At 31.7% G+C, this 26,963-nt stretch overlaps 1 protein-coding gene across 41 annotated transcripts in view; it reads left to right on the top strand.

Moving 5' to 3' along the window:
* Positions 1 to 26,963, top strand: part of LOC130899969 (disks large 1 tumor suppressor protein) — a 1,257,949-nt gene that overhangs the window by 1,016,603 nt on the left and 214,383 nt on the right. For 37 of the 41 annotated variants that reach the window (XM_057810209.1, XM_057810221.1, XM_057810210.1 and 34 more), the window contains one exon: positions 17,084 to 17,359. In XM_057810209.1, coding sequence (XP_057666192.1) covers positions 17,084 to 17,359 — 276 coding nt within the window. Of the gene's footprint in view, positions 1 to 6,649; positions 6,832 to 7,148; positions 7,340 to 17,083; positions 17,360 to 26,963 lie in introns of those variants that run through there. The other 4 variants (XM_057810235.1, XM_057810237.1, XM_057810236.1 and 1 more) reach the window with 4 other exon arrangements.

Below are 26,963 nucleotides of genomic sequence, written 5' to 3' on the forward strand. Positions count from 1 at the left end.
TTTCGTTAAAATGCATAATTTTGGAGATATTTGCAAAAAACCGATGCAAAACGTGAAAAAATTCCAAATTTTCAATTACCAATAATTTGAAAAGTATTGGGTTTTTGAAAAACTTCATAGAACATGTTTTTCTTAAAATTAGGGCCTCTATCGATATCCGAGGTTATTTTGATTAAACAAATTACACCACTGAGAAGGGATAGCAACCACATCCAGGGTGGGTGCGGAGATCATTTTCAGTTAAGGGTAAGATGAGCCTCATTCCAAAATTTCATGCAAATCGATTCACAGTAAAAAAATTCGGAGCAATAACGCTTCAATGACTGCCCTACAGAGCAAACACAAGTTTACGGAGGACAGTCATCAGTTTATGACTAATAGAGTAATCCATGGTAGTGATTGGAAACACCTATTTCGATTGATATTTCGAAATTTCATCCAATTTCATATTATTTTCACAAAAATCACTTTTTTCTAATAATAAATATAGATTATTCACGTTTCGTTGATTTGTATGAGAGCTCACAATCATATAATAATCAAAATAAACTCTGAAATTGGTTCACGTGTATTTGATATTTCACGCTTCTGTCATCTCTAAAAATAATTTGTTAAAATTGAAACTTTGCCAAAATAATAATCGTTCTCCAACTAAATACTTATTAATTTCTCCGTAATTCAAAAAAAATGAATGAATAAAATGATATATTTGAGTTGATGAGATAATATGTTTCATCTACTAATTTATATATCATCCATTTGCATTTGAACAAATAATAGTATCTACAAATAATTCACTATATTATAAAATGGAAAACATTTTTTCAATATCAAAGTAACTGATTTAACCTCTTTACCAACTGATTAACCGAAAGGTGTAAAATCTTTTTGAATTATTGTCAAAGTATATATTTCTATTCATAATTTATCTTGATTTTTTGTTTCTTTCAAATCATGGTTTACCCCTATGGTGACATAAAATTAATATGTCGATATTTTACATACAGGGAGTATCATAAAACAAAGTCCACGGGTGCCTCGAGTATATCCGATAAACCAAACGTTTTGTTTAAATGGGTTGAAATAGGGGTTTTTTTAGAGGTTCACGAAAACATTGCTTTATTTAACATAGCCGATAGTTGCTTTTTGTGTAATTCGGTTTGACATTTCATTATCGGTAGACTTACGCCAGAAAAACGGTTGCAAAGTTTTCATCAAAATAATGATTATGTTCGTCAAATTTATAGTTCACTTTATATCGTACATTATCGTCTTTCAAAGAAGGAGAAGAAGCTACTTCGAATAACACTAGATCGTTTTTGGAACACGTCCAATCCAACTGATATTCTGAATCCCTTAAGACACCGAACACAGCGCAACGAAAAAGCTGTACAAGAAAACATCCAGATCGTCTCTGTTCGCAGCAATTGGGATTGTGTCCTTCCACTTAATAAATGATTTCACGAAAGTTTTGGTATTTTCCTCATCGCTTGTCGGCTTTAGTATTCCGATGTCTCTCGAATCGACAGTTTTCTTCTGTTAAATATACACGTTACTCTTTCATGTGAATCAATGAAAAATTATCAGATCCACAAAAACTGTACAAAGCGGAATCACTCTAGAAATAGCCAACGAACTCATACGACGATAAAAGATTGGAGAAAAAATCGAAAAGACAATGACAATAGATGCTGAAAAAACTTGAACTTCAACTGCTTGACACTGCATTATGGATGTGGTTTTGTCAAAAGAGAAATAAAGGAACCCGGATATCTGGGCTCATAATAAAAGAAAAGGCAATAGCTTTGCACAAAAAACTATAAGCTGTAAACAACAGAAGGCTGGATATATTGCTGGAAAACCAATTTCTGGAGAAAAACTATCCGCCGATGCTGAGGTAGCCAAGAAGTTTTCAGTTAAGTTTCCAGAAATGGTCGAATAATATGAACTATTACCTTGCTAAGTCTATAACATTCACAAAACAGGTTTAAACTATGAAATGCTTCCAAAAAAAAAAACACTCGCTTCACCAAATGATACCGCGGCAGAAACGAGACTTATAGCTAAACATTACTCCTAGAGGAATACACATGCTTCCCCTATTCGTTATTGGTAAATCTAAGAATCTTCCTTGTCGGTTTATTATAGCAATAAAAAATCTGCTTAGATGGATTGCAATCTTTCCAAATCCTGTTTTATCGACGAGTTCGTTCGATCTGTTGAAAATCCCCCAGCTCATACTGTATTACTGTTGAATAAAGCACCAACACGTCTGAGGAGGAATTAGTGGAAGGGGACATCGATAACGCAGAAATAACATCAGTTCAATTTTAAAAAAGTCCGAAGAAGGTTTCAACATATTTGAATCAATGAAATCCTTAAGCATCAAAGACGCTATCCATACAATTGCTGATTTATGGGAGGAACTGAAACCTTACACTTTGCAAAAATCTAGTCGTGAGCTTTGGCCGGAAGTTATGACTGAAAGTGACAAAGCCACGCAAGAAATCATTCAAATCGTACAACCGAATGTCCTTGAAGTTGAGGAGTGGATTGTGTCTAATGTGACAAAGACTATTGAGGAGCTCAATTATTCATCCTAACGAACCCCCAGCCCGGATTTCATACATAAATAGAGCAAAATTCAACCTCAACACTTATGGATATTTAGTGGAGGAATATTGTAGCTTTGCCTAGAGTGTCATTTGCTAAACAGAAATCTATAACTGACTTTCATTCTAAGTAATGTAATAGTTATTTACGTAACTAGTTATGAAAAGAGCAATATTGTTCAACAAGCGTTGAACGTTGCCAAAACGAGCACCAGCGAGCAAATTACATGGGATTTGTAAGAAAAAAGCTATAGAACTAACAAGCACAACAATAAAAGTAGAAATTTGAAAATGAAATTGATGGTTATGCCTTGTGAGCTTCCATATTAAGTGTTATAGCACAATAAGTAATGGAAGATCTTAAGGATACTGTCCTAAGCAAACTAGATATAAAAAAAAATCATGCATTCGTTATGTAAGAAATAATATTATATATAAAGTATTTCGTAATGATTTTGAGGTTGTTTTAATAGAACAGACATTGCAGGATTTGGGAAATAGATTATCGAAACGATAAAAAAATAAAACTACATAAATTTTAATGCCACTACGAATAGTTAAATTTTTATCTGTTTTTTAAAACTAATTTTGTATCAAAAATCTAAAATCGAAACGAGTTATGGGTGATTCCGTTCTAACTGTGATTTTTTGTATTCAAAATTTCAAGATTTTAAAATTTAACTTTTCTAACTTTTTTATGCATATTATTCATCTATTTTACTGTAAAAATAAAACTCTAAGAGGAATTTACTACAACTTCAAAGTATCACGAGCAAGACACAAATGTCGGATTTTGAGTTCCACGGTACTGACTCATTTATCCACGGTACTGACATGGTAACTTAAGATATTAAACAACAAGTGCATCAATTTTCCTCAGTTTGATCATAAACATTAGAATTTATAAGGTAATTAGTTTAAATCATTTGTTACGACAAAAAAAATTAATAATTTATCGGTAAATTCTAGGAATGGACATGACACGGTACTGACATTCAAGTGATGTAGTATAAGTTTTCTTTAAGTGGCAAGTTATATTGTATAAAAATAATGTTTAAATATCTTAAGAATTATTCAATTAACACAAAATTTTTATTAATTGATTATTAATTAATGACTAGTACAAAAAAACAATACAGGACATTGAATATCACAGTTAGAACGGAATCACCCTTATAATGTTTTCTCGCTGTATCTTCGTCTTAATTATTATTTGGTAATGATAACAATTTTGTTTATTGTTGAAACAAAATCAATACAAGCAAAAATCCATATGCTTCAAATGAAAAGCTACTTTAATTGATTTTATACTCATAAAAACAAATTCTCGAGTATTTTTTATTCTTATTCTTATTTCTAGGTATAGAGAGAAATGCTTTATTGTCAAAACAATTGTTACAATTTTTAGACAAAAGGATGTATAAACTAAAAAACAAACATAAAAATATCTAAAGAAAGATACAAATAAAATAAAATTTCAATATACTGAAAAAAACCGCAATGAGTAACAAAATTATAGATAATAGTAATAGGTAATGATTAGTTCTTGTTAATAATTTTTAAAAGATTGATATAAAATTGATGTTTTAACTAATTTTAAGTATTTATCAAAATATGATATTGACACTGACAATTTGCGTATTTATATTGATCAACAGATCATCTTCATTATGAATATCAAAATAGAAATTTGTTCTAATAAGAAAAATTAATTTTTCCCTAGTCCTTACATCTCAAATATATAGCAGTAGTCAATTAAATTATTTATACTTTTATTACAATTTACAAAGTGGAGCTATAAATTTTACTTAAATTATTTTTTTCTTGTTTATCATTTATAGCTTTTTCCTGTATTAGAATTCTCTTTTTCGTATATTATATTCCGTTTCAAGAATTTTTGAATCTTTGTAATTGAATTTATGGTTTTTTGATATTTCATGGTTGGTTAATGCAGTTCTATTTTTTTATTGTGTAGATGACCTCTTGATCTATTTTCTAAATACTCAGATGTCTGCCCTATGTAGACAGCGTCACAATTAGTACAAGGCACTTGATATATAATATTAATTGTTTTGTATTTTGGTGTTTTAGATTTTAATTTTGTGAAATATTTGGTCTTTATGACTTATACTAATATCAAATTTATTGAAATAATTCGATAATTGTTGGGAAAGTCCTTGTACATATGGTAAGTAAAAATATTTATGTTTTGATGTTTCGTTTCTATTTTGTTTTCTAATTGAATGTAGTATCTGTTTATCCTTTTCTTGAATTTATCATCTTTTCCGAATAATTATTTTCTAGCAATGCAGTTTTCGCTTTTTGAATAGCTAAGCATCTAAATTCAGGATCTGATAGTTGGATAGATCTATCAGCCAAACTTATTATCACTGATCTTTGTTGTGACATAGAATGACACGAATTGAAGTTTAAATATCTTGAAGACCAAGTTATTTTCGTATATCAATCTGTTCTTACATTATTGTTAATCTATATCTATAAATCCTCTCACTCATCAACTACCAGCCAAGGCTATTAAAGATAGAGACATGAAATTTTGAGGGTATGTTTGTATCGGTGCGCTAAGAAAGAATTTTGCGAAATTTCGATTTTAAAAAGACAAAACGGGGTATGTTTGCAAATTCGATTTTTTCATTTTTCTCCGTCGCTAATTGAGATATCGACTCCGTTTTTGCACTAAAACATTCTCCGTACAAATACCTAAAAACCAAATTTTGCGATTTTCAAAATTCGACTTGGAAAGGGTTCAAAGAGTTAAACAAAAAATTTTTATTACGGAACCATATATTTAGCAATTCTTCATGACGAAATGAGATATCAAAGCGATTCTTTTTTAGAAATGGGTCCCGGGAAATTTCTTTTTGATTTCTTTAAAAACGGTTAAATATGAAATTGGGCTTCCAGCGTTTTACGCAGCAAATTCTGCATAGATATATGATTTTTTCATAATGTGAAGGAGGCCGTTTTCAGAAATCACAATAATTTTGTTTCATAAAAATATCTCTCACCGTGGCATACATGAAATATCGGAAATGGTTCTTTATTTGTTTTACATTCGAAGTATTAATTAGAAATTATGCTATTACGAATTAAATTCCTAATTTACTAGGATTAGGAATTGAACTATTAATTTACTTTTACTATTGTTTATTGTGGGTCAATAAAAAGTCTAACATCGATAAGTGTGATATTTACCGATAATTCTGTGACGACCTTTACCTTTTTAAGTACATGTACATGAACGCGAGGTTCAACAAACCGCGGGCGAAGCCCCGACGGTTATTGCTAGTTTTATATAATGTGACATCATAAAAATTGATTTTATTATTTTACTCGACCTCGAATATATAAGTCCATAGCATTTAACCATTATGCAGCAATTCCGGAATTGAATATTATTATTAGAATAGAAATCGTTTACAGGGTAGAAGGCAATTTTCAGTAAATATGCCCACAAATTATTGCGGAAAGCGGAAAAAGATGATATCGATTCGATTTCAATTGGCAAGTGATTGTACATTTTTTTGCATTGTAAAATATTGAGCCGTGCTCCGCGTTCATTAGTGGATAGCCGTTCAACGATATTTCTGAAATGGGAGACGCGTGCTATAGCTATAAAAGCAATGGAAATAAATAACGTTATAGATCAACCTAACGTTAATATATCAAACCTCAATTTAAGGAGAGTACATATAATTATGCCATCGGATTTACTCATAGTGCGGTCTTCATGCTTTGTTTATACATTTCACGGTCAAATTAAAATTGGACAAAGCGGTTGCTATTTTTTTTATTAGAGTTCTACTTACTACCCTCTTTTAACTATATTCGTACGGCAGTGATTTTATCTTGATGTAAGATCCGTGAATAATTTTAAAATACGCGTTGTTGAACGGCCTCGTGAATTTTTACAATTTTTTGGCCCATCTCGTAACGCATCGCAAATAGAATCCACACGACAAAAGTGGGTTGGGTTTATCGTAGGAAACAGACTAACCAACATTTTCTGCTGTTGCGATTTTTAGAATTTAGTCTAGTGCGCGTTCAGGGTCGATTCAATGACCCGTTATATTTTTTCTCGATTTTAAAAAAAATATTTGTGTTGTTTGTTATTGTTTTATAAAACTATTGTGTGGTGTAATTTATATTATGGAATTGATTATAATAGGAAAACTGAAATTGAATAGTGTTTAAAATTGTAATATTTAATATTCAATATAAATTTAAATTGCATAGTTACTATATATTTTAATACATAATTGAAAATGTAAATAGAATCTTCGTAAGACGAGATATCAACAAAGTCTATTACATTCCGAAATACATAATTCATGCTTTAGCTTCAGATTAGAAATATACGTCTAGTAGAATATATATTAAAAATTCTTCATGTTGAAAATCATTAATTTGAATATCAAATTTTTCTAATGGATATAAATAAAAATAGAAAAAAATTCCTCTTCTACATTAGTCACATAATGATGTATTTATCATAAGAATTGTCTTCAATTCCAGTTTTTCTAAATAGGAAATTGGTATTAGTGCGCTCAGTGAACTATATAAACATATATATCGATTGCTTTTGTTTTTTTTTTGTCGCTGTTTAGACGCGAGTGTTTTGTTTTTGCATTACGTCGCGTGGAATGGACGTAACCCAAATGAGCTGTGAAGCGAAAAATGGGTCAACAACTCTTCTAAAACGATTGGTAGGTTCCAACAATCGTTAATATTTTTATTACAAAAATTACATCATTTGTATAACTCTGGTAATTTTATACTTTCGCGGTCCCCCCGTTTTTTGGCTCTAGTAAATCGAAAAATCATCCGATTTCGATGATTTTTTTTTAAATCTTCGTTTTTACGGCGGATTTACAAAAAAAATATGGGAATAAAATAAATGAAAACTTATATTGGTTTCAGTGCTTTGAATGTTCATTAAAATTTACGTATAATTGATGATAACTTTTTTCCAAATAATCAAATGAAGTTGTTACATTTTTTTTGGCACGAGTACGATTTTCGTGGCACCTGGATTTGACTATGCCATTTTGTAAATCGACCTAATATAAGGAACACATATACGTGAAAATATGAGGAATAAAATTTTTAGATATCTCACTTCGTTTTCGAGATATCGATACTTGAAGTTGGAAAAATTTATATTTATTTAGTATTTGTCTATATCAACCTTTCCTAATCTTCTCGTGGTGCACTTTGAGTGTGAAAAATTCAAAAATCATGAATATTTTACAGCAAAAAAAATTTTTTCGCGTGAGGATTATTTTAATTCTATTGTATTATTTTTTTTCTTATGGGGAGCTTCTATTTTATAAATAATGAAAAACAACCGACAATTCTTTATGAAAAACATCAAATTATTCATGTATGTATGGTATATTAAGTTATATTCATCACAGAGTAATGAAAGTTACCAAAAATGGCTTATTTTGTTATAAAAATCTGTTTTTTTCAATATAATTTTGGAGTATCAGGGTAAATAATGAAAAAATTAAATAAAAAAAATCTTTTGTTTATTGAATTACAAGATTCATATTGAATTTGAAGAGTGATAAAATATTCATTTGAAACGAAGTATTGAACGCCATCTGTTCAATAAAGCGAATTTTGTACTAACGTTTGATTATTCGATATTATTTGATATCTCGAAAACGAAGCGAGATATCAAAAAATTTCATTCTTCATTTTCGATTTATATTGGCCTAATTAAGACAAATCGCGGCGCCACGGAAATCTCCCTTTTTTTTCATAATCTATACAAAAAAACGAAACAAATTTATACAAAAATGTTGATTTATATTGTTTTTACAATTAAAAATAATAACAATTTCTCTTAAAATTTTCTCACGTATAATCGTTTGTACCTTTTTTATTAAGTAATCATTTAAGTTATGTAAACATGAGGCGAGGGGCGGGGGAAGGGCTGTTCGGCAGACCGAATGTGAACATTTGTTTTGAATTCTTAGCACACCCCCTCCCCTAACCTAACCAATATGAGTTTTCATTTTTTTCCCATAATTGTTTTCGTAAATCCGCCGTAAAAATGAAGATTTCGAAAAAAAATTTTTCGAAATCGGATGATTTTTCGATTTTCTAGAGCCAAAGTATAAAATTACCCTTCATCTTAATGGGACTCAAAAATACCTAAAGTTGATTATACGAGGGCGGTTTTTCGAATTTTGTATGATGATGTACCCAAATTTTATCTACTGTGATAATTCGACGAAAAAATTCACTTCTACTACATTTGTCCATATCCAAACATTTGTGTGAATTTTTGAAGCAAGCGAACTTTTTATCAGCGACATCCACCTCGCAGGTAGCTTTTTCGACTAGCGAAATAAAGAGAAGAAGAGAAGAAAGTACAAGATTTTGGGATGGCTTCAGCTGCTATAGATGTTAATCTTATATTTCATACCTACCTAACCTAGCGTCTTAAGCTGTTCATTAAGGCAACAATGCCTCAACAAGACTCCTGATAATATTCATAAAATGTATCTTCTTTGGTTATATGTAATATAGTACAGGCAAATTAGGCGATTTTGAGCTTAAACTAGAATGGGCAATTTTGATTTTCTAGATTCTGGGAGGTTTTGGTATATTGAATAATTCTAGCAACTCTTAACAAAATTACGGGCACGGATTTTCGAAATTTTGGGGCTTGGAAACTCAAAAACATTTTGAAACGCGAATAACTCGAAATCCATTGGGAATTAGAAAAAAAATTGCCGTAACAAAAATGTACAAAAGTACAAAATTCTCCACTAGTATCCCAACTAAAAAAAAGTATCTCAGGTATTTGCTCATAACCTCAAAATTTTCACCTTAAAATGGGTTCATGTACTCAAAAACCATTTGAATTGCGGAAAACTATAAGACACAAACATCCAAGACAAAAAATGTGGAGCACAACATTCTGAACAAAAAATTTTTCTAACCTCAGAATAATAGAAAGAACACAATCAATACACCATATGTTTCAAGTTTGAAGACGCCACGTTGTTTACTATTTAAATGGAAAGAATTATTCATAATCGTTATCAACAGTAAAATATTGGGAAGCAAAGTTTGAACAAGGCCATACGACCTGCGAAGACCAGCGTCGCAGTGGTCGACCAAATGAGGTGACGACTCCAGAAATGTTGAAGAAAATGTGGTGTGGTGCAGGATGATGATCGACTGAAAGTGCGCGAGCTAGTGGATATGGTGTCGGTTTTTTGGGATGAGCGTGGAATAATTTTCATTGACTATCTTGAAAAAGTCATTTTTATGCGTTATTATTTTCACGTTGCGGCGATGAAATCAAGCAAAAACGGCCGTATTTGGCTATGAAGAAAGTGTTGTTTCAACAAGACAATGCATCATCTCACACATTGCAATGGCCAAAATTCATGAATTAAAGTTTGATTTGCTGCCTTATGTACCCCATTCGCCAGATTTAGCCCCCTCGGATTATTTTCTGTCCAGGGACTTGAAAAAAGGCTCGATGATCAAAGATTTTCCAACAATGAAGAAGTGATGTCGGCCGTTTATGGCTATTTTGAAGAGCTTGACGATTCTTATTATGAAAATGGTATCAAACTTATTAAACATCGCTGGAAAAAGTCTATGGAGCAAAAAGGAGATTACGTTGAAAAATATATTGTTTCCAAAATTTTTGTGTTTTCTTTGTTGGGCCAGTTACTTCTGGAATTGTTCTTTTATATCTTCGTAGAATATCAGTAATTATATAAGTAGAACTGTATAGAGGTAACAGCACCAGTAAAAACACTTTTTGAGATTATTTCTTTGAAAAAACAGTTTCAAATAGGAAAAAATTAACAATATCTTCCATTTTTAATGCAGGGCTATTAAGTACTTACTACTAAGTAAACTGATATAATTAGAAGTTCTGAAGATTTTTATTTCTTTCGATATGCATTCATTTATTTAATTAAATATGCAAATGATCTTGAACTAGAAATTGCATGACCCAAAGTCACATCAACTAGTATCAGTAGCAGTCAATATTGCTAAACCAATAACAAAATTGAGAAAAATAATAATACTTTATAATCTTGATGAAAAATCATTAATTATTTACCATTGGTAACAAAATATTATTCTAATACATAAGAAGGTAAATAAAAGGTTTGTGTTTAGTCAATTGACCAATTTTTCCACACTAACCAACTCAAGATATTTTGGAACAAAACTAATAAAGTTTGTTAAAACATACACGTACAAAACGCAGTAAATACATAAGACACTTAAGGAACATCCAAATAGTCACTTAACAAGGACACTTGATAATAAAAGGAACGTTTATATATTTATTTATGATGTGTAGGTATATTAATTACATTTCTCTGTATAAAATTTAGGTTTTGAAAGTCAGTTTAACAGGGTGTTTAAAAAAGGTGATGCCGTATCTATGATAGATAGAAAACTGAAAAATATTTGGGGTTTGCTCAGTAAAAGACGCCATCCGTATTCGTAATATTTTGATTTGAAAATTATGAAGTATAAAGTTATTAATTAGTAAGCATCATGTGAATTGAAAAGTTTTTGTCGCGTAAATGAGATACCATCGAAAAAACGGATACATTTGAAAAAATTGGGACTGAAGACTTTCGTTTTTGGTAACGTTTCACAAAAATTCAGTCTGATCAGTTTTATAAAGTTAAATAAATATGGGCACTGAGCTATTGGAAGGCTTAATATGAAACAAACAACAATTTGATGATCGTGTATTGCGATTCTGGGACCCCAAACTGTTGTTTCTTTCATACTAAGGCCCCCAATAGCTGAGTATCCGTTATTTAACTTTGAATTTCACACAATAATAGATTTTCTCTGAGTTTTCCATGGAAAACTGTCATTCATTAATAGTTTAGACGTTAAGTCAATAATAATTACATTTCTGAAACTTTCTTCTTTGTTAAATTAGATATTGTTAATCAAAATGTATCAAATTTTGAATACACTGACTTATTCAGTGTCGTATTTACAGGGAAGCCAGACGGGCCATGGCCCAGAGCGACAAATTTTAGGTGCGGCAAAATTTAAAAATAAGGAAAAAGTTTTTTTATCTGTCAACTGCTAGACAAACTAAATATTTCAAGCAAGACACTTGAATCCAAGGAAATAAATCTTTCAACAGTAGCACATATTTACGGCTCTCTTTATGATTATGTATCACATTCCCGAACACAGTTTTTGAAGGGAAAGCAATCGAAAAATCAAAAATATCTCATTATAAGGATAGTTCAAGAAGAAAAAGAAAAAAAAGCTGTTGACAGGTTACTGAGAGAGTTGTCGAAACGAAAAACTGTTTACGAGGAAATAAGTTCACTGTTCGACATATTCATTTCTGGTATGGCATGGGAGAAAAATGCCAAGAAACTATGTTTCAAATTCCCAGATGATTTACCAGACGGAGACAGTTCTACTGATGAATGTCTTCACTTTTTTGGTTACTTAAAGAGTTTATGTCTCGATGAAGATCACCGCAAAACATTCTTCAATCTTTACAAAATCATCCATGATCATGGGATAAGAGAGATCTACCCTTATGTGGACATATGTATCAAAATTGTGTTGACCATGGCTGTCTCGAATTGTTCAGCTGAACGATCCTTTTCAGTTGTGAACCGACTGAAAAACTACCTACCAACGATCGGCTCAAGTGACAGGCGGTCTTAACGACATAACTAAAGTATTGAACCTCGATGAGATAATCGACGTATTTGCTAAGGGTTAATCAAGACGAAAACTATTATAAAATATAAATAGTTGTCATTCCAGTTCCACGTTTGTGTTTTTTAATAAACATTGTTTTGTAACGAATAACTTTGAAATCTTGATATACATCATAAACACTTCAGTTGATATGTCAGTAAACTGAAGTTGCGATTTTAGTTCCATTCCCCCATACACTTTTTATAATATTCTGATCGAGACAAATCTGTTTCCTAGGTCCCATTAATCTGTATCGTCATATTTTAGACCATTGAGATTTAGTTCCTTAGTCACGCAAGAAATTTTACTAGCTTCCAACTTTGCCAACCTTGAAAACATCGCACTTCCCCTACACCTATTCCCCACTTCTCTCCACCTACTCACAAGTCACCCCATTACATGGTATTGGGCAGGGCGGCAAATCAAGTCTGGTCCCTAGGCGGCAAATTCGTAAATCCTCCACTGGACATGTTATTAACCTTAGGCGAGTGTTTAGGAATCTCTAGTGCAGCTGTTACGCTTTATGCAGAACAGTTTCCTCGAAGAAACTTACCAAGTGAAAATACAATTAGAGCCATTGAACGACGTTGTCAAGAAACTTAGAAAAATAAATTCTGGTAGGCCAAGAACAACAAGAACCATTAATAAAGAAAATATGATTTTAAATTTAGTTGATCAAAATCCAACGGTTACCCCAAGGAATGTGGCAAGACAAACAAATACGTCTTCTTCAAGTACTTGGAGGATACTTAAACAGCAACAGCTAGATCCTTATCATTACAGACAAGTCTAGGAAATCTTGCCAGACGATCTACCGGTTAGAGAGGATTTTAGTGAAACATTACAATCCAATTTTTTTAAAATGCTTTCTTTCTACGGACGAGTCCACTTTTACGGGACAAGTTATGTTTAACACTCATTTAAAGTAAATGTTTGGGCTTTAGGTAACAAATTAATAGGTTATCACATTCTACCTGGAAATTTAAATGGTGATATGTACCTGGATTTAAGTAATCACTTATCGAGATATTAGAATATTTAACGCTAAACAAGCGAAGATTTCTATTTTTTATGCACGATGGAGCTCCACCACACTTTGATAGAAAGTGTCGTTATAGTTTTCTATCTATCCTACCTTTTTTGAACCTGTATAGATAACAATTATGTTAAAATATTCTGGTAATTTGTGCCTTAAAATTTTGTAGAGATAATTGTTGTGTGTCATATACTAGTGTACATACTAAGCCTATTTACTAACCAAAGAAATCAGTCCTCGTAATTAAACGCAATACAGACATTTCAAAATTTCTTTAATTTCTTATTCCTTAGACCTTCTGTATATGTTTATGTTTCTAAATCTTTTTGATTTTAGTTCTCTTCTGTTTCAAAATTAGTTTTTTTTAAATAATAATAGATAAAACTGACCTTTCGACTTTTCTTTAAGTCTTTATCAAAATATGATAATGACACTGACAATTTGCGAATTTATATTGATCAATAGATCACCTTCATCATGAATATCAAAATAGAAATTTGTTCTAAGAAAAATTAATTTTTCCCTAGTCCTTACATCTCAAATATATAGCAGTACTCAATTAAATTATTTGTAGTTTTATTAGAATCTACAAAATAGGGCTATAAATTTTAATTAAATTATCTAAGTTTTTTTCATCATTCATAGCTTTTTCTTTCTTATGAATGTGAACCATTTCTAAAAATTCTCTTTTTCGTGTATTAGATTCCGTTTCAAGAATTTCTGAATTCAATTATAAAGATTCAAAAATTAAAAACCTAAAAATAATAAAATTTCAACAATCATTCTATCGATACAGTGTATTGCACAAGTAACTTACCGACTTAGTTTATGCCTTTGCAAAATATTTAATCACTTTATTCATGCTTCTATTTTAGTAGGCAGCTTGCCGACTGCCGACCTCAAAATTGGGTTGAATAAAAACAAAACAAAAAAAAAATTGTGTGTGTCAGCTCCGACGCACGACTGGAGTTTACTCCTTAAGTTCGATAGTCTAACCAGACGCAAAAAGAGTTTATTTAACTTAAAAAAGATTGATACTGTATAAAAGGGTAAATTTGTTAATTAATGAAAATAATATACATATATAAATATATATTTATTGAATTTATCCATTTCATATATATTTATTATAACTAATCGACGAAATATTTTACATTAAACTTTTTACAATAGTCAATTTCAGATGTGCAACCACGTGTTTGTTAGATGTTCCGGCAATATCATCTACAACTCTTTCTGCCATAGTTATTTGAAAATACTTTCAGTTCACTTTAGCGGAACACAATGATAAAAATTAAAACTTCACAATAACAATATTAATTATTGATATTTATAATAAAAACATCCATATAAGTATGTCGACACTGACAAATTAGAAAGTTGCGCATCATAGGGTGCACACCAAAAACGTAACGAGGTCATTCATCGATAGATTTTACTCCTCACATTTTTCTCATACCGTGCCCCTTATATATGCAAATCGATTCTTAAGGAGTAAACTACAAAAAAACAGTACGCACGCCAAAAGAATAAAAAATTTTTAGTTTAACGGCAGTAACGTCAAGATTATGAATAGGGTGTAGAATTTGGTACGAACGTCAAACGTCACCCACGAACGGCAACAGTAAACGGAAAGTCAATTTTATGAATTGGCCTTAAGCTGCAGAAATTGTCCTCCCACTAGTTATTTACATTTCGTAAAGTCCTCGTTCAATAAGTAGTTACAAATTATCACAATATTTTCTACTAATATGTGGATAATTGACTTCAGTGTATGGTACTGAACATTAATTTATAATTTGAATATTCTAATGGATTTCATTAAATATAAATTTGTTTTGTATACACTTCTTTTATAAATTATTTCGAAATTTTTAACACTGTTTACCATAAAACAGTATAAGTATATATAAGCATATTAAAGAAAGTGATAGTCCTTGATATGTCTAAAAAATTGACCTGCTAGAGATCGATCCAATAAGGATAAATAAGGCTATAAAAACGACACTGTTGTTACTAATACATACAGAGTGCTGGTAAATTATTATTCATTATTTAGCAAACAATTTATTTCAGATAAAAATCCTGTATGACAGAAGATCTGAATAGAAATTTGCTGTTACAGAAAAATACGCATGCGCCAAAAGCTAGCGATTGACAGCTGTCTTTAGACAAATCGGCTAAAAACTAAAAAAAAACATAAAAATAACTAAATAAAGATATAAATAAAATAAAATTTCAATATACAAAAGAAATGAATTCATAGCAATAATTAAACCAGTAGAAGGCACTTTCCAGTAAATATGCCCTCAAATTATTGCGGAATGCGGGACAAAATGACATCGATTTGATTTGAATTGGCAAGTGATTGTGCATTTTTTTGCGTTGTAAAATATTGAGCCCTTAACTAATGTAGGTGGAGTAGGTAGATAAAGGTCGTGCACCACGTTCCTAAGTGCAAGTAGTGCAACGATCTTTCTGGAGAAGCGTATTTACGAATTAAGAAAACGGATTCAAAGATGAATAAGGAAGGAACAGTCAGAATTTTTAATCTTTTAATGAAGTCCATACAGTGAGTCTTGCTGTTTAATCTATCTAACTCTAATATATCTAACTCTTTTGTAGTTTGAAGATTCGCTCAAATTGAGTATGTATTGAGATGTATCCTCAACAAAATAGGGCCGAGTACTGAGCCTTGGGGCACTCCATATTTTATTGGCTTGCAAGAAGACCTCGTTGTATCAACTCTTACAAGCTGATTTCTGTTGGTAAGGTATGACTTAAACCATGCGAGCGGTGTTCCCTTGAAACCGTAATACTGCAATTTGTTAATTAAAATATTATGATTAACACAATCGAAATTACAAAAAGTTGTTGCAGAGGAGTGATGGCGATTTAGGCTAGAGTACACGTTATTTAAGAGGAAGAATATAGTATTATTTGTTAATTAAAAACCCAGCCATTGCAATCGTTTATATAGGGGCTGTTTTTTTGATTTGCCGTAATAAAACTTAGAAAAACAGAAACTTAAACATGTAAATAGTGCTAAAACTGGTTTCTCTTTCCGCACTGTCCGTCAAGAGGTTTCTAGCCAACTATAACATCTTAATGTTACACCACCTACCTTATTCGCCGTATCTTGCACCGTGCGAATTCTCCCTCTTTCCTTAGGGTCAAATCTGCATCAAAAGAAACAAGATTTGAGTATGTCGAAGCTGTGAAATAAAAAGCGACGTGCGTTCTAAAGGAATTGACAGAAATAGACTTCCTGTACTGTTTTGAACCACGTATTCTGATACCCCTCAGACTGAACGAGGTTGGCCAAGCCCTTAAAGTCAGATATCAAATATTTCAGGACATAATTGGCCCAAAGTTTTACCTGGAATCATCACCTGCAAGCAGTAAGTCATAAGGAAAAATCAATTTTAAGTATATATGAAAAATTTTGATAAAATATGGGCACATATAGATGCATTAAATATTTTGGAAATAAGGACATATATTTATTTAAAAGAATACAATTTAATAACATTTATCTAGAAATCTTTGCATATAACTACAACTGGGTAGTTCGTATATTATTCGTTTTATGTATATCACACCAAGTTTATTAAGTAAAAGTGATAAAATTCTTCTAATTGTGTTCATTACTCATGATGTGTCATTTTTTTTCTAGGTGAACGGCGACGATGAATGGGAATACGAAGAAATTATTCTTGAACGTGGTGGCGCCGGTCTCGGGTTTAGCATCGCCGGAGGCACCGATAATCCTCATATCGGCGATGACACCGCCATCTACATCACCAAGTTAATACCTGGAGGAGCGGCATCTAGCGATGGTCGTTTAAAAGTCAATGATTCAATTTTATCGGTTAACGATGTCCCCGTTGTTGATGTTCCACACGCCGCCGCTGTGGATGCACTTAAAAAAGCCGGAAACACAGTTAAATTAGTAAGTAGACAAAAATTTTTTTATATCCAGTAAATAAATAATATTTCTGGACTTGATGCAAAAAATTCGGTAGTGAGTTGATGACGTGAAAATAATGTGACATAAAAAGACCCTCGTATCTGAGTTATAGGCGTTTGAAATTGGTTTGGCTATTAAATAACGAGACTGCACGAAATTGTGTACATACGCCTTCCGACAGCTTCGGTCAATAAAAATGCATTTACGTTTACGATTCGATGTTTTCATTGGTAAACAGTGGAGATGGGGAGTCCACGTGGACTGAGGGTTTGTTAGATATCTACCGAATTTTATACGGGGAGTAAACATTATTTTGCTTTTCTTAATTTGGTATGAGCGCGTGTGTATTTACGAAATATTGATTGTTCCTCGCATAATTGTCGCCGGCAATTAATATTGAAAAACTATAGTTCATTATGGAGTCTGGGAGATTTCCTATTTTTCAACGTCTTTGCTCTGTCGACTTGAATGTTGAAGTCAAGAAATTCTAACTTTAGAACATCAATTTTCACAAAAATTTGAAGTAATGATCGAATTTACTATATATAACACACGGTATAATGTTTTTGACAATCTCTTTTTGGATTAAAATGTGTGTCGGGTGTCCTTTTGTTATAAATTTCGTATAAAAACAACCTATAATTCCATTGAAACTTATCTAATCTGCAAAAATTAACATAGTCCGTCTGAAAAAACTACTAAAAGTGTAATTAAATTTTTGCTATTAGCTAATTGGATTTTTCCCTCTCTACTACTTTCAATCTCATCCTGTCTTTTGTAATAGAGTTACTAAACCGTAATTTTCCAGTGAAATATGGTTTTATCCTTGAAGTGAAAGAAAGTTAGTGCAGAAAAACTTTTTTCATAATTGATGTATCAATCTAAAAAGACGAACATCTCGGTAGAACTTGTAATTTGAAAATTTTTGATGACTGACTGGTTCCACTTTTTTATCTCCCCTCACAGCTATAAAGTTTATGAACTTGGAAGTGCTACATGCAAAATCTCCCTTATTAGATTAATAATACTTTCGAAGCTTCTTGTAATATGTAGGTAGTCGTCTACCTTGACTCTCCTTCCGATTATTTCTATTTCTTTGAGGATTTTTTGTGACTTGAAATTTGTTTTTAGATGTCTCGAAAACACGTACGAATGCTCTTGTGGTTTGGTAAAAGTTTTAGTGATCCAATTTCTAATATTACGAGGATGGCTCAACGAAAGAATAACTTTTCAATGTAAAAAACTCTTTTCACTTGGCCTAGCGAGCTTCTAATTTTTTTTAGATTCAATAGAAATGCCAGTAACTTTCTCAGGATGAATCAATCTTGTATTATCAGAACGATTCATGAGGAACTTACATACTTTTACCATATGAGGATGCCCTCAGGGAGGTATCACATAATAAGCTTTTAATTTGAACAAATTCCTACAACATAATCTAATATGTATGCATAAATTCATCTACATCTTTACTGTATTATTATCACTGAGGTCAGAAACAATTGTTTTTCAATTTTAAATTTTTAGACAAAAATCGCATAGATTGAAATGTCAAACCTCGTGTATGCGTTAAACTGCATTGATTGTAAATATTTAAAATTTTATGTCAGATAATAAAATATTTCAATCGTACAAAATAAAAATAACGAGCAGCTCTAAAAATTTTAAAATCATTATTGGCGTTGAACGTTTAACTTTCTTGATATTTTATACTCTTTATCATCATAATCAATTATTATTTATGTGGCCCAACAAAGAAACCACAAAAATTTTGTTCTTTTAGTTCCATACACTTTTCCCAGCGATATTCAATAAGTTCGATACCCTTTTTATAAAAAGAATCTTCTCACTTCTCAAAATAGCCACTAACTACCGTCATCACCTTTTCATTGTTGAAAAATCTTTGATCACCCAGTCATTTTTTCAAATCTGGCAACATGAAGTAATCCGAGGGGGCTAAATCTGGCGAATAGGGTGCATTAGGTAGCAATTCAAACTTTAATTCGTGAATTTTAGCCATTGCAATAAATTGCAATAAAAGGATATGTGAACTCGTGCATTGTTTTGATGAAATAACACTTTCTTCCTAGCCAAATGCGGCCGTTTTTGCTTGATTTCTTCGTTCAAACGTTTCAATAATTTCGCATAATACTCGCTGTTGATAATTCTTTCTTTTTAAACGTAGTTAATGCAAATAATCCTACGCCTACCCCAAAAATCCGACACCATGACCTTGCATGCAGATGGAACGGTCTTTGCATTGTTTGGACCCTTTTTAGTCCATTGTTTTGATTGTTCTTTTGTTTCGGATATGAAGTGTTATGAAACGGCTTTATTTCTGTGAAACATTGCCAAACACTCGATGGAAAAATCTTCATGACACTGTTTTTATTTCATTGCGAGCAATCGCGGCACCCATCGACGATCATCCAGTACCGCTTTGTGGATTTTCTTCAACATTTTTGTAGTCCTAACCTCATTTGGTCGACCACAATGATGCTGGTATTCGCAGATCGTACGTCCTCGTTCAAACTCTGCTACCCAATATTCTACTGTTGCTAACGAATGAGCAATCTCACCCAGAGTAGAATCTAGTTCAGCTTTTATATTGGTTGGGCTAATAATGCCTTTCAAATAAAAGTATTATATCTCATAACGATGACCAATTTTTTCCATGTTTACAAACGTATTGATGGTTGCAAAACAAATACTAAACAACGTGGCCTCTTCAAACTTGAAATATATAATTTATAGATTGTGTACTTTCTAATTCAGAGGTATTTTCCAGCCACATGCTTTTCGACCATAGAATATGTCGATATAATTTATGTTTGTGGGTTCTGTAATGGTAATAGTGAAGCTGCAGCTAGAGAATATCACAGGGGATTTCCTGATTGTCGAATACCTAGTCATTCAATATTTGGGTCAGTTTTTAAATATACGCAAGAAAATGGTTTTATTATATATGGTATTCGTGTTGCTTCAATTGTGTTTACTAAATCCTCATTTTCTAATATATTCTTAATTTTAACGTTTATAACTCCTTTATACTCATTATTCCTAACTTGGACTTGTCCATGAATTTTTCTAATTATTCTTCTCTCGTATATCCTTAGTTGCTTTTCCCCCATATTTGTTAGTCTCATAGTTTTCGCGGTTTATGTAACTACTGGTTTTATCGCAGTCTTGTAGACTCTTAACTTTGTTGCTCAACTTCTTATCTTGCTCTGCATTAATTTTGTGTCTTGTCTCTTTTTTGTTGCTTATTATTGTTCCAAAGTACTTTAAGGTGTCGATTACATCGAAGCTGAGGTCATTCAACTTTACTGTTTCTTGTTTGTGAAATTCTTTCTTTTAATTTCCATCTATTTTGTCTTTTTCCGATTTATTTTCAATCCTGTTTTTCCTGCCTCTCTTAAAATTTTTTCTAATGCGTCTATTGCATATTTTGTTAGGTTATCTCTTCCGCATTTTGTAAGCTCAATCATTATTTCATCTGATCCCTCTATTTTATTGTGTTCCAGTTTGTTGATTATCTCATTACATTCCATTTCCATCGGTTTTTATTCATATTCTATTATTTCACCATAATCATTCACATCATCTTTATCGTACTCATGGACTTCTTGCGGAAATAATTATTTTCCTTTAATATTCATTGTAGTTCGTTTTTTTTATAGATTGATAAAAAAGACAAACCCAATTTACAGTAATCATCTAACATATTTTCATCACAAAATTTCTTATGAATTTCTTAAAGAATTTTCACCTTCATCTTCTTCATCAATCATACTTTCTTAATTGTCATGGAAAAAATTCAATTGTGTGTGCAGAACGATGATTCAATGACTTATTTACTGCTCTTCCGTCAACTACAAAATCATCATCATTGTCACTTTTTTATTTTCCAAAAACTCTTCAACAACTTTTTCGAATTACATCCAAACAGCTTTTTCATTGAGAAATAAGAGACATTCAAACTGGGGATCTTTTATAACTTTAAGGGACCTCTGGGTCAAAAAATATTCTCACTTTTCGATTTCTTTTCTACCATATTTGGAAATATTATTTGCAAATTCCGAAATGCGTCACAATTCTTGTTCTCCATTTCCGTTTTGTTCCAAATGGGTTTTATAATCTCTAATAATGGTCGGAAATCACCGTCGTCATCACCTCATTAGGACAAGATAAAAAGAAGATGTTTCACTGCATTTAACTAGAGTAACTTGAAATAAGAACTTGTGATAATTTATAATAATACCTGCTTATCATTTCATCTTGATAGATTTCCGCTACTTATTTCTAACTACGATGTCGGAAATATTACTATCGTTAACACAAAACAGAAGTCAGTTTTAGGTCTTTGAATTCCAGCTGTGTAAAATGTGTCAAAATCAGTTTTATATTCTAAAATAAAAAATTAAAAAACCTCAAATATACACAATACCAATTGATGGTTTATAATTGATATCGATAGCTATAATTTTCTTTTTTTAACATTCCACGATTCACACAATCCACAACTTTTTTTCGCTGCTCTTTTTCCGCTCATCATCTCCTACACCGTATTTTTTATTTCTAAAAGATGGTTCCAGGTTCACGTCTTTCATCTAAAAATATATCACATTAGGAGGTATTAAATTTCTCTGGTGATAAATTCATGGGGATGAAATTATCGCTGGCCAAGTAGAGCTCAAACTACCCTTGCAGTATAAATTTACAACCTATAAAGTTTAATAAGCGTTTCAGTAACATGTAATCCTCCGCTATACTTCTTCTTCGATGAGATACGTGTATAAACAAAGGCGTACGTCAAAAAGGGGAACTATTAGGGTTTTTATTGTTATTGAAGCACTAAACTTATAGTTGCATACATAATCTAACACTAACGATATAATTAAAAGATAAAGTTCGCTTTCAATTATGCAGAATTGATTCTGTAGGCTCGTTACTATGAGGATGTATTGATATCTAGTTAGCCCAGACCAGTTCCATGCATAAACAAAATATTGCGTTACCATAGCATAGAACAATAACTTATTAGAAGTGTAAGTGTAAAGTTTGACGTCATAAAAGTAAACCTGAGTTACGCAATAAATTAAAAGAAAAAAGATGTCCACCGAAATTGTGAAAATCGAAAAATTGGAGTATCGAGTCATCATCAAGCATCTGTATTTAAAAGGGTTAAGAGGTAAGCAGATTTACGAAGATATGTTTAAAACCCTTGGTGATCAATGTCCTTCGTATGAGACCGTCAAACATTGGACTGCAAACTTCAAAAGAGGTAAATTTTCCATTGAAGATAATGACCGATCGGGAAGGCCAGTTTCTGTGCCAGTCACCGAAAATATCGATGCAATTCATGACATGATTTTATCAGACCGTCGAATTGGACTAAAATGGATTCTGAAACAGTGAATATTTCATACGAACGCGTTCATCATATAGTTTACGTCAATTTGGACATGAAAAAAAATGCTGCAAAATGGATCCCCAAATGTTTGATTGTTGACCAAAAGCGTGCAAGAGTAGAAGCAACGCGTTCGATCTGTGCTCGATTTGAAAACGATGTAGACTTCTTAAACCGAATTGTTACTATGGATGAGACTTGGGTACATTTCTACGATGCAGAAACAAAGCAACAATCGATGGACGACGACTCTCTGGTTCTCCAAGACCTAAGAAGTTTCGTGTCCAAAAATCTGCTGGAAAATTGTGTATGATTTGTTATTACTGTTATTTTCAAAGCAATAGCCAGACATCTGAAGTGATATTGAAAAGGATTGTCAGCATCTTTTTGTCTGATTTCACTTTTCAATCCAAATTCTGTATTGGTCTTTCTTCGGTTATTACTTTTGCTGTCGATTTCCCTATTCTCATGTTTATTAACCTTCTAATTTTATTTGAAACTTCAATATTTTTCTTTGGCCTGATTCCTACTTTAGTTCTTCATTGAATTCATCTTTCTCTGCTAATAACATATTTACGTATATTGTTCAAACAAACGATTATATTTCAGTATTTATAAATCCGTACAGATCTGGGTATATGTTTTTCTGATACTATACAGTTTGGCATTTAACATGGAATTTAAGTTTTCATTATTTTAAGAAATTCTAATCTAAACATAGACATACTGTACCCATAATATTTCATAAATTACCTTTATCTACCAATAAGGTCTGCAGAAATCTTCGGTGGTTGTTCTAATAGAAATTGTTTCTCTTATCTTTAATCTGTTGAATTGCTTCACCCGTTCTTCCTTTGATCTACGCAACGAACACATTTCTCTTAAACCTAAAAAAACTCAAACTTTAACTCATTACTCCATAAAACTCTCTCCCACTCTTCGTGCGTCCAATTTTTATGTTCTTTAGCCCATTGTTCGATGTCACCCTTCTAAAAAGGCCAGCTTCTCCCAATCTACTTTTCATTGTAGAAGTACTCAAAGGCAGCTTCCATGATTCATTGACCTGAGCTGCTATCTTCGGGGCCGTGAGTTGTCGATCACGTTAACTGATCAATATAATACATTATTCTCCAGCGGTTTTGGTTTTTCGAAGCCGTCCTGAACGTTTTCTATTGTTAAAACACCTGGTGGAAAGTTCTTTCATTTTACTAATTTTAAAATCGAAAGTTTGAATTTACGAAAACGAAAAAAATTCTTATACGATCCAAAAAGTATAAATCACAACGTGTTCTTGCGTCTCACAGGGCCAACTGGGACTAAACTACAATCGTAAATACCGAAAAAATAATTTACATTTGAAGAATAATAAACATATCATCAATTTATTGTTAGATACATATTTCAACAATTTTATATTATATATATTCACAGCACTATAGATATTATTTTTCTTTTCTCATCGGTCTTCAACTGATTTCACAGTTCTTCCCCACAGGTTCCAATTTTGTACATTTGCGCTTCACGTCTCTAATATCCTTCAAAACTGCATCCAACCATTTTTTCTTTTGTCTCCCCCTTTTAGAATGGCCCTTTTTACAAATTTATTTTCTGGCGTCCTTTCAGTGTGTCCTAATTGTCTTACTTTTTGAGTTTTTATGGAACTTGTTATTGATGTGTATTTACACAAATCGTTCAGTCTTCTTTAGTTCTTCTTCTCCATAGTGCTTCACTTGTTTTCCTTCCCCAAAAAATTTTCCTCTACAACTTCCTTGCCTATATAACCAATTTTGTTTCTTCAGCTTTTCTTAAAACCCATGTTTCACTTACATATGTAACTCTAACATAGCTATTCTCTTATTTATTTCTATACACTCTTCATTTGTATTTCACCGTGTTGCTTTTCGAATTTAAAAACTTCTTCTATCTCTTATTTTTATCCTATCCCGCTTTAATCTCTACATATTCCTTTCTACCAATCACATTTTGTCTTAGCACCATATACTTTGTTTTCTCTTGGTTTATTCTTGATCCATAATCTTTCGTTCACTTGAATAATCTGCATATGCAATTATTTGCAGTTTATGGCGAAAAATGAGCTCTTTTGTGTGTATTGAGTGATTAAAAACCACTGTCGATATTTGATCTCCTTGTTTTAATCCCTTTTAAACCCTAAATTTGTCTGATACAATTCCGTTATTCTACTTTGTAAGTTATCTAATGTCATCTTGACTATCTTCACGATTTTTTCTATAGACATATCTATAGACATAATGTGAAGCCTAGATTTTGCTCATAGCTAGTCTTAAGAGTAACTATCTGATCCGTTGTTTCTCTTTCTTCCTTGGTACCACCTTGGTTCAATTTTACATTATTTATAATTATTTCATGATTGTGACTTGCATCGTTTTTAGTAATACACGATTTTTGGTCCGTCCAAATGTCAAATCCGCTATGTGCTCTTTAAAACGAACATTAACGGACCTCTTAGTCTGCCCAACATAATTCCTATCACAATCAACCCGGCTAAATTCATAAAAGAGTGTAATTTTGAATGTTGTCAAAAAGAAAATGCATTTCCTTCCTAGAATATTACCATCCACGCACCATTTTCCTCCCTTGGGTGTAAATATGTAGTTCTAGTAAAGTAACTTCTTTCTTATCTTATGTGAAAATGACAAGGAAGGCGATTCACAATTGGGATGTTCCGCGCGACCTCAATGCCAATGAATTTAAATTTTTATTTCGAAGTACTCGTAGTTTTATAACTAGGTAAGCGGAAAGCATAAGGATCTCATATTTAAATATCAGCCTGTTAGTGCAGTCATTAAAGCGAAAAATTTGGTTCTACCTCCGAATTTTTTTACTGTGTAGCGATTTGCTTGAAATTTTGGAATTAGGCTCATCTTATCCTTAACTTCAAAAGTGAAAACGATCTGAGCTCCGCCTATTATTTTTAAGGAGTGTTAACAACCCCTTAATGGAAACATTGACATTGAGCCATTTTATCGCTAGAAAACGTGTTTAATATTAAGGGGTGAAATTGTAAAGTGTTTTCTAACACAATTACCTCATAATAAAATCAATTTCAATACCTTGAAAACCTTACAACTATTGCAAACACCCCTAAATTGAAAAAAATCACAAAAAGTTACTTTGGTATGACATAAGAAGATTTAAGTATAGAGTAAATAATATTTTATGTTCTCAATCTTATTATCGAATTTTTAACCCCCTTTCGACCTTTGGTAGAATATAAACGAGTTCCACTACTTAAAATATTATTTATATAGGGCAGAACTAATTAGTAATAAATATTTATGTAAAAAAACACCCTAAAAAATGTGCAGAATTAAAAATTGTACTTTACATAATCTACCGGTTAATATGGTGACAATTTAATCGATTTCTCACTTAAATATTTGAAAGAAACTGATTAAATTAATACGACAATAAGCTTAAAAATCTACCAGGTATAATCCGAGCAATACACATACTTACCTTCATTCAAATGTGTGATATATACAAAGTAGAAAAAAAAATACGATTAGTTTTTGGACAATAACTCCTTCAATTTTAATGCTATCACAACTTATAAACAACCATTTTAAAGGTAATTGAAAGAGCTCCAACTTTTTTCATTACAATGTATAGTGAAAAACCTTTTATTTTAAAACGGCGAAGGGTCAAAGGTCTCGAGAGAGACTGTGATTGCGCTGTTGCGCACTCTTTAAGTAATCATATCACCGTCAATTTTTTGTGTGAGAGAAAAAATAATAGACCAAATTTTTTGTCAGAAAAAGACCTATATCCTTTATCATTATACTTTTTTACGTATCTCTCATCATTTTTGAGATATTATCAAAAGAAGGTGCTTTTTTTAAAAATTCGAATAAATATTTTTTTTAAAATCAAGATTTTTTTGAAAAATATGTGTCCTAAAGTAGCCAAACTGCTAGAATCCATCAAACTCTTTATAATAAAATTAATTCTAGACGGAATACGATTAATTTTAATTTTGGTAAAAATGGCACTAATGAAACCCATTCATACGAGGATATATTGAAAAATTCTTAGCCTACTATAGAACCAAAAATATTTTATTACTCAACATATTCTCCTCTTAATTGGATACATTTATTACAGCGAACCTGCACCGTCTCTAGATCTTTCAAAAAA

Source organism: Diorhabda carinulata, chromosome 12 (assembly GCF_026250575.1).
Source record: "Diorhabda carinulata isolate Delta chromosome 12, icDioCari1.1, whole genome shotgun sequence".
In the NCBI taxonomy this organism is placed as follows: Eukaryota; Metazoa; Arthropoda; class Insecta; order Coleoptera; family Chrysomelidae; genus Diorhabda; species Diorhabda carinulata.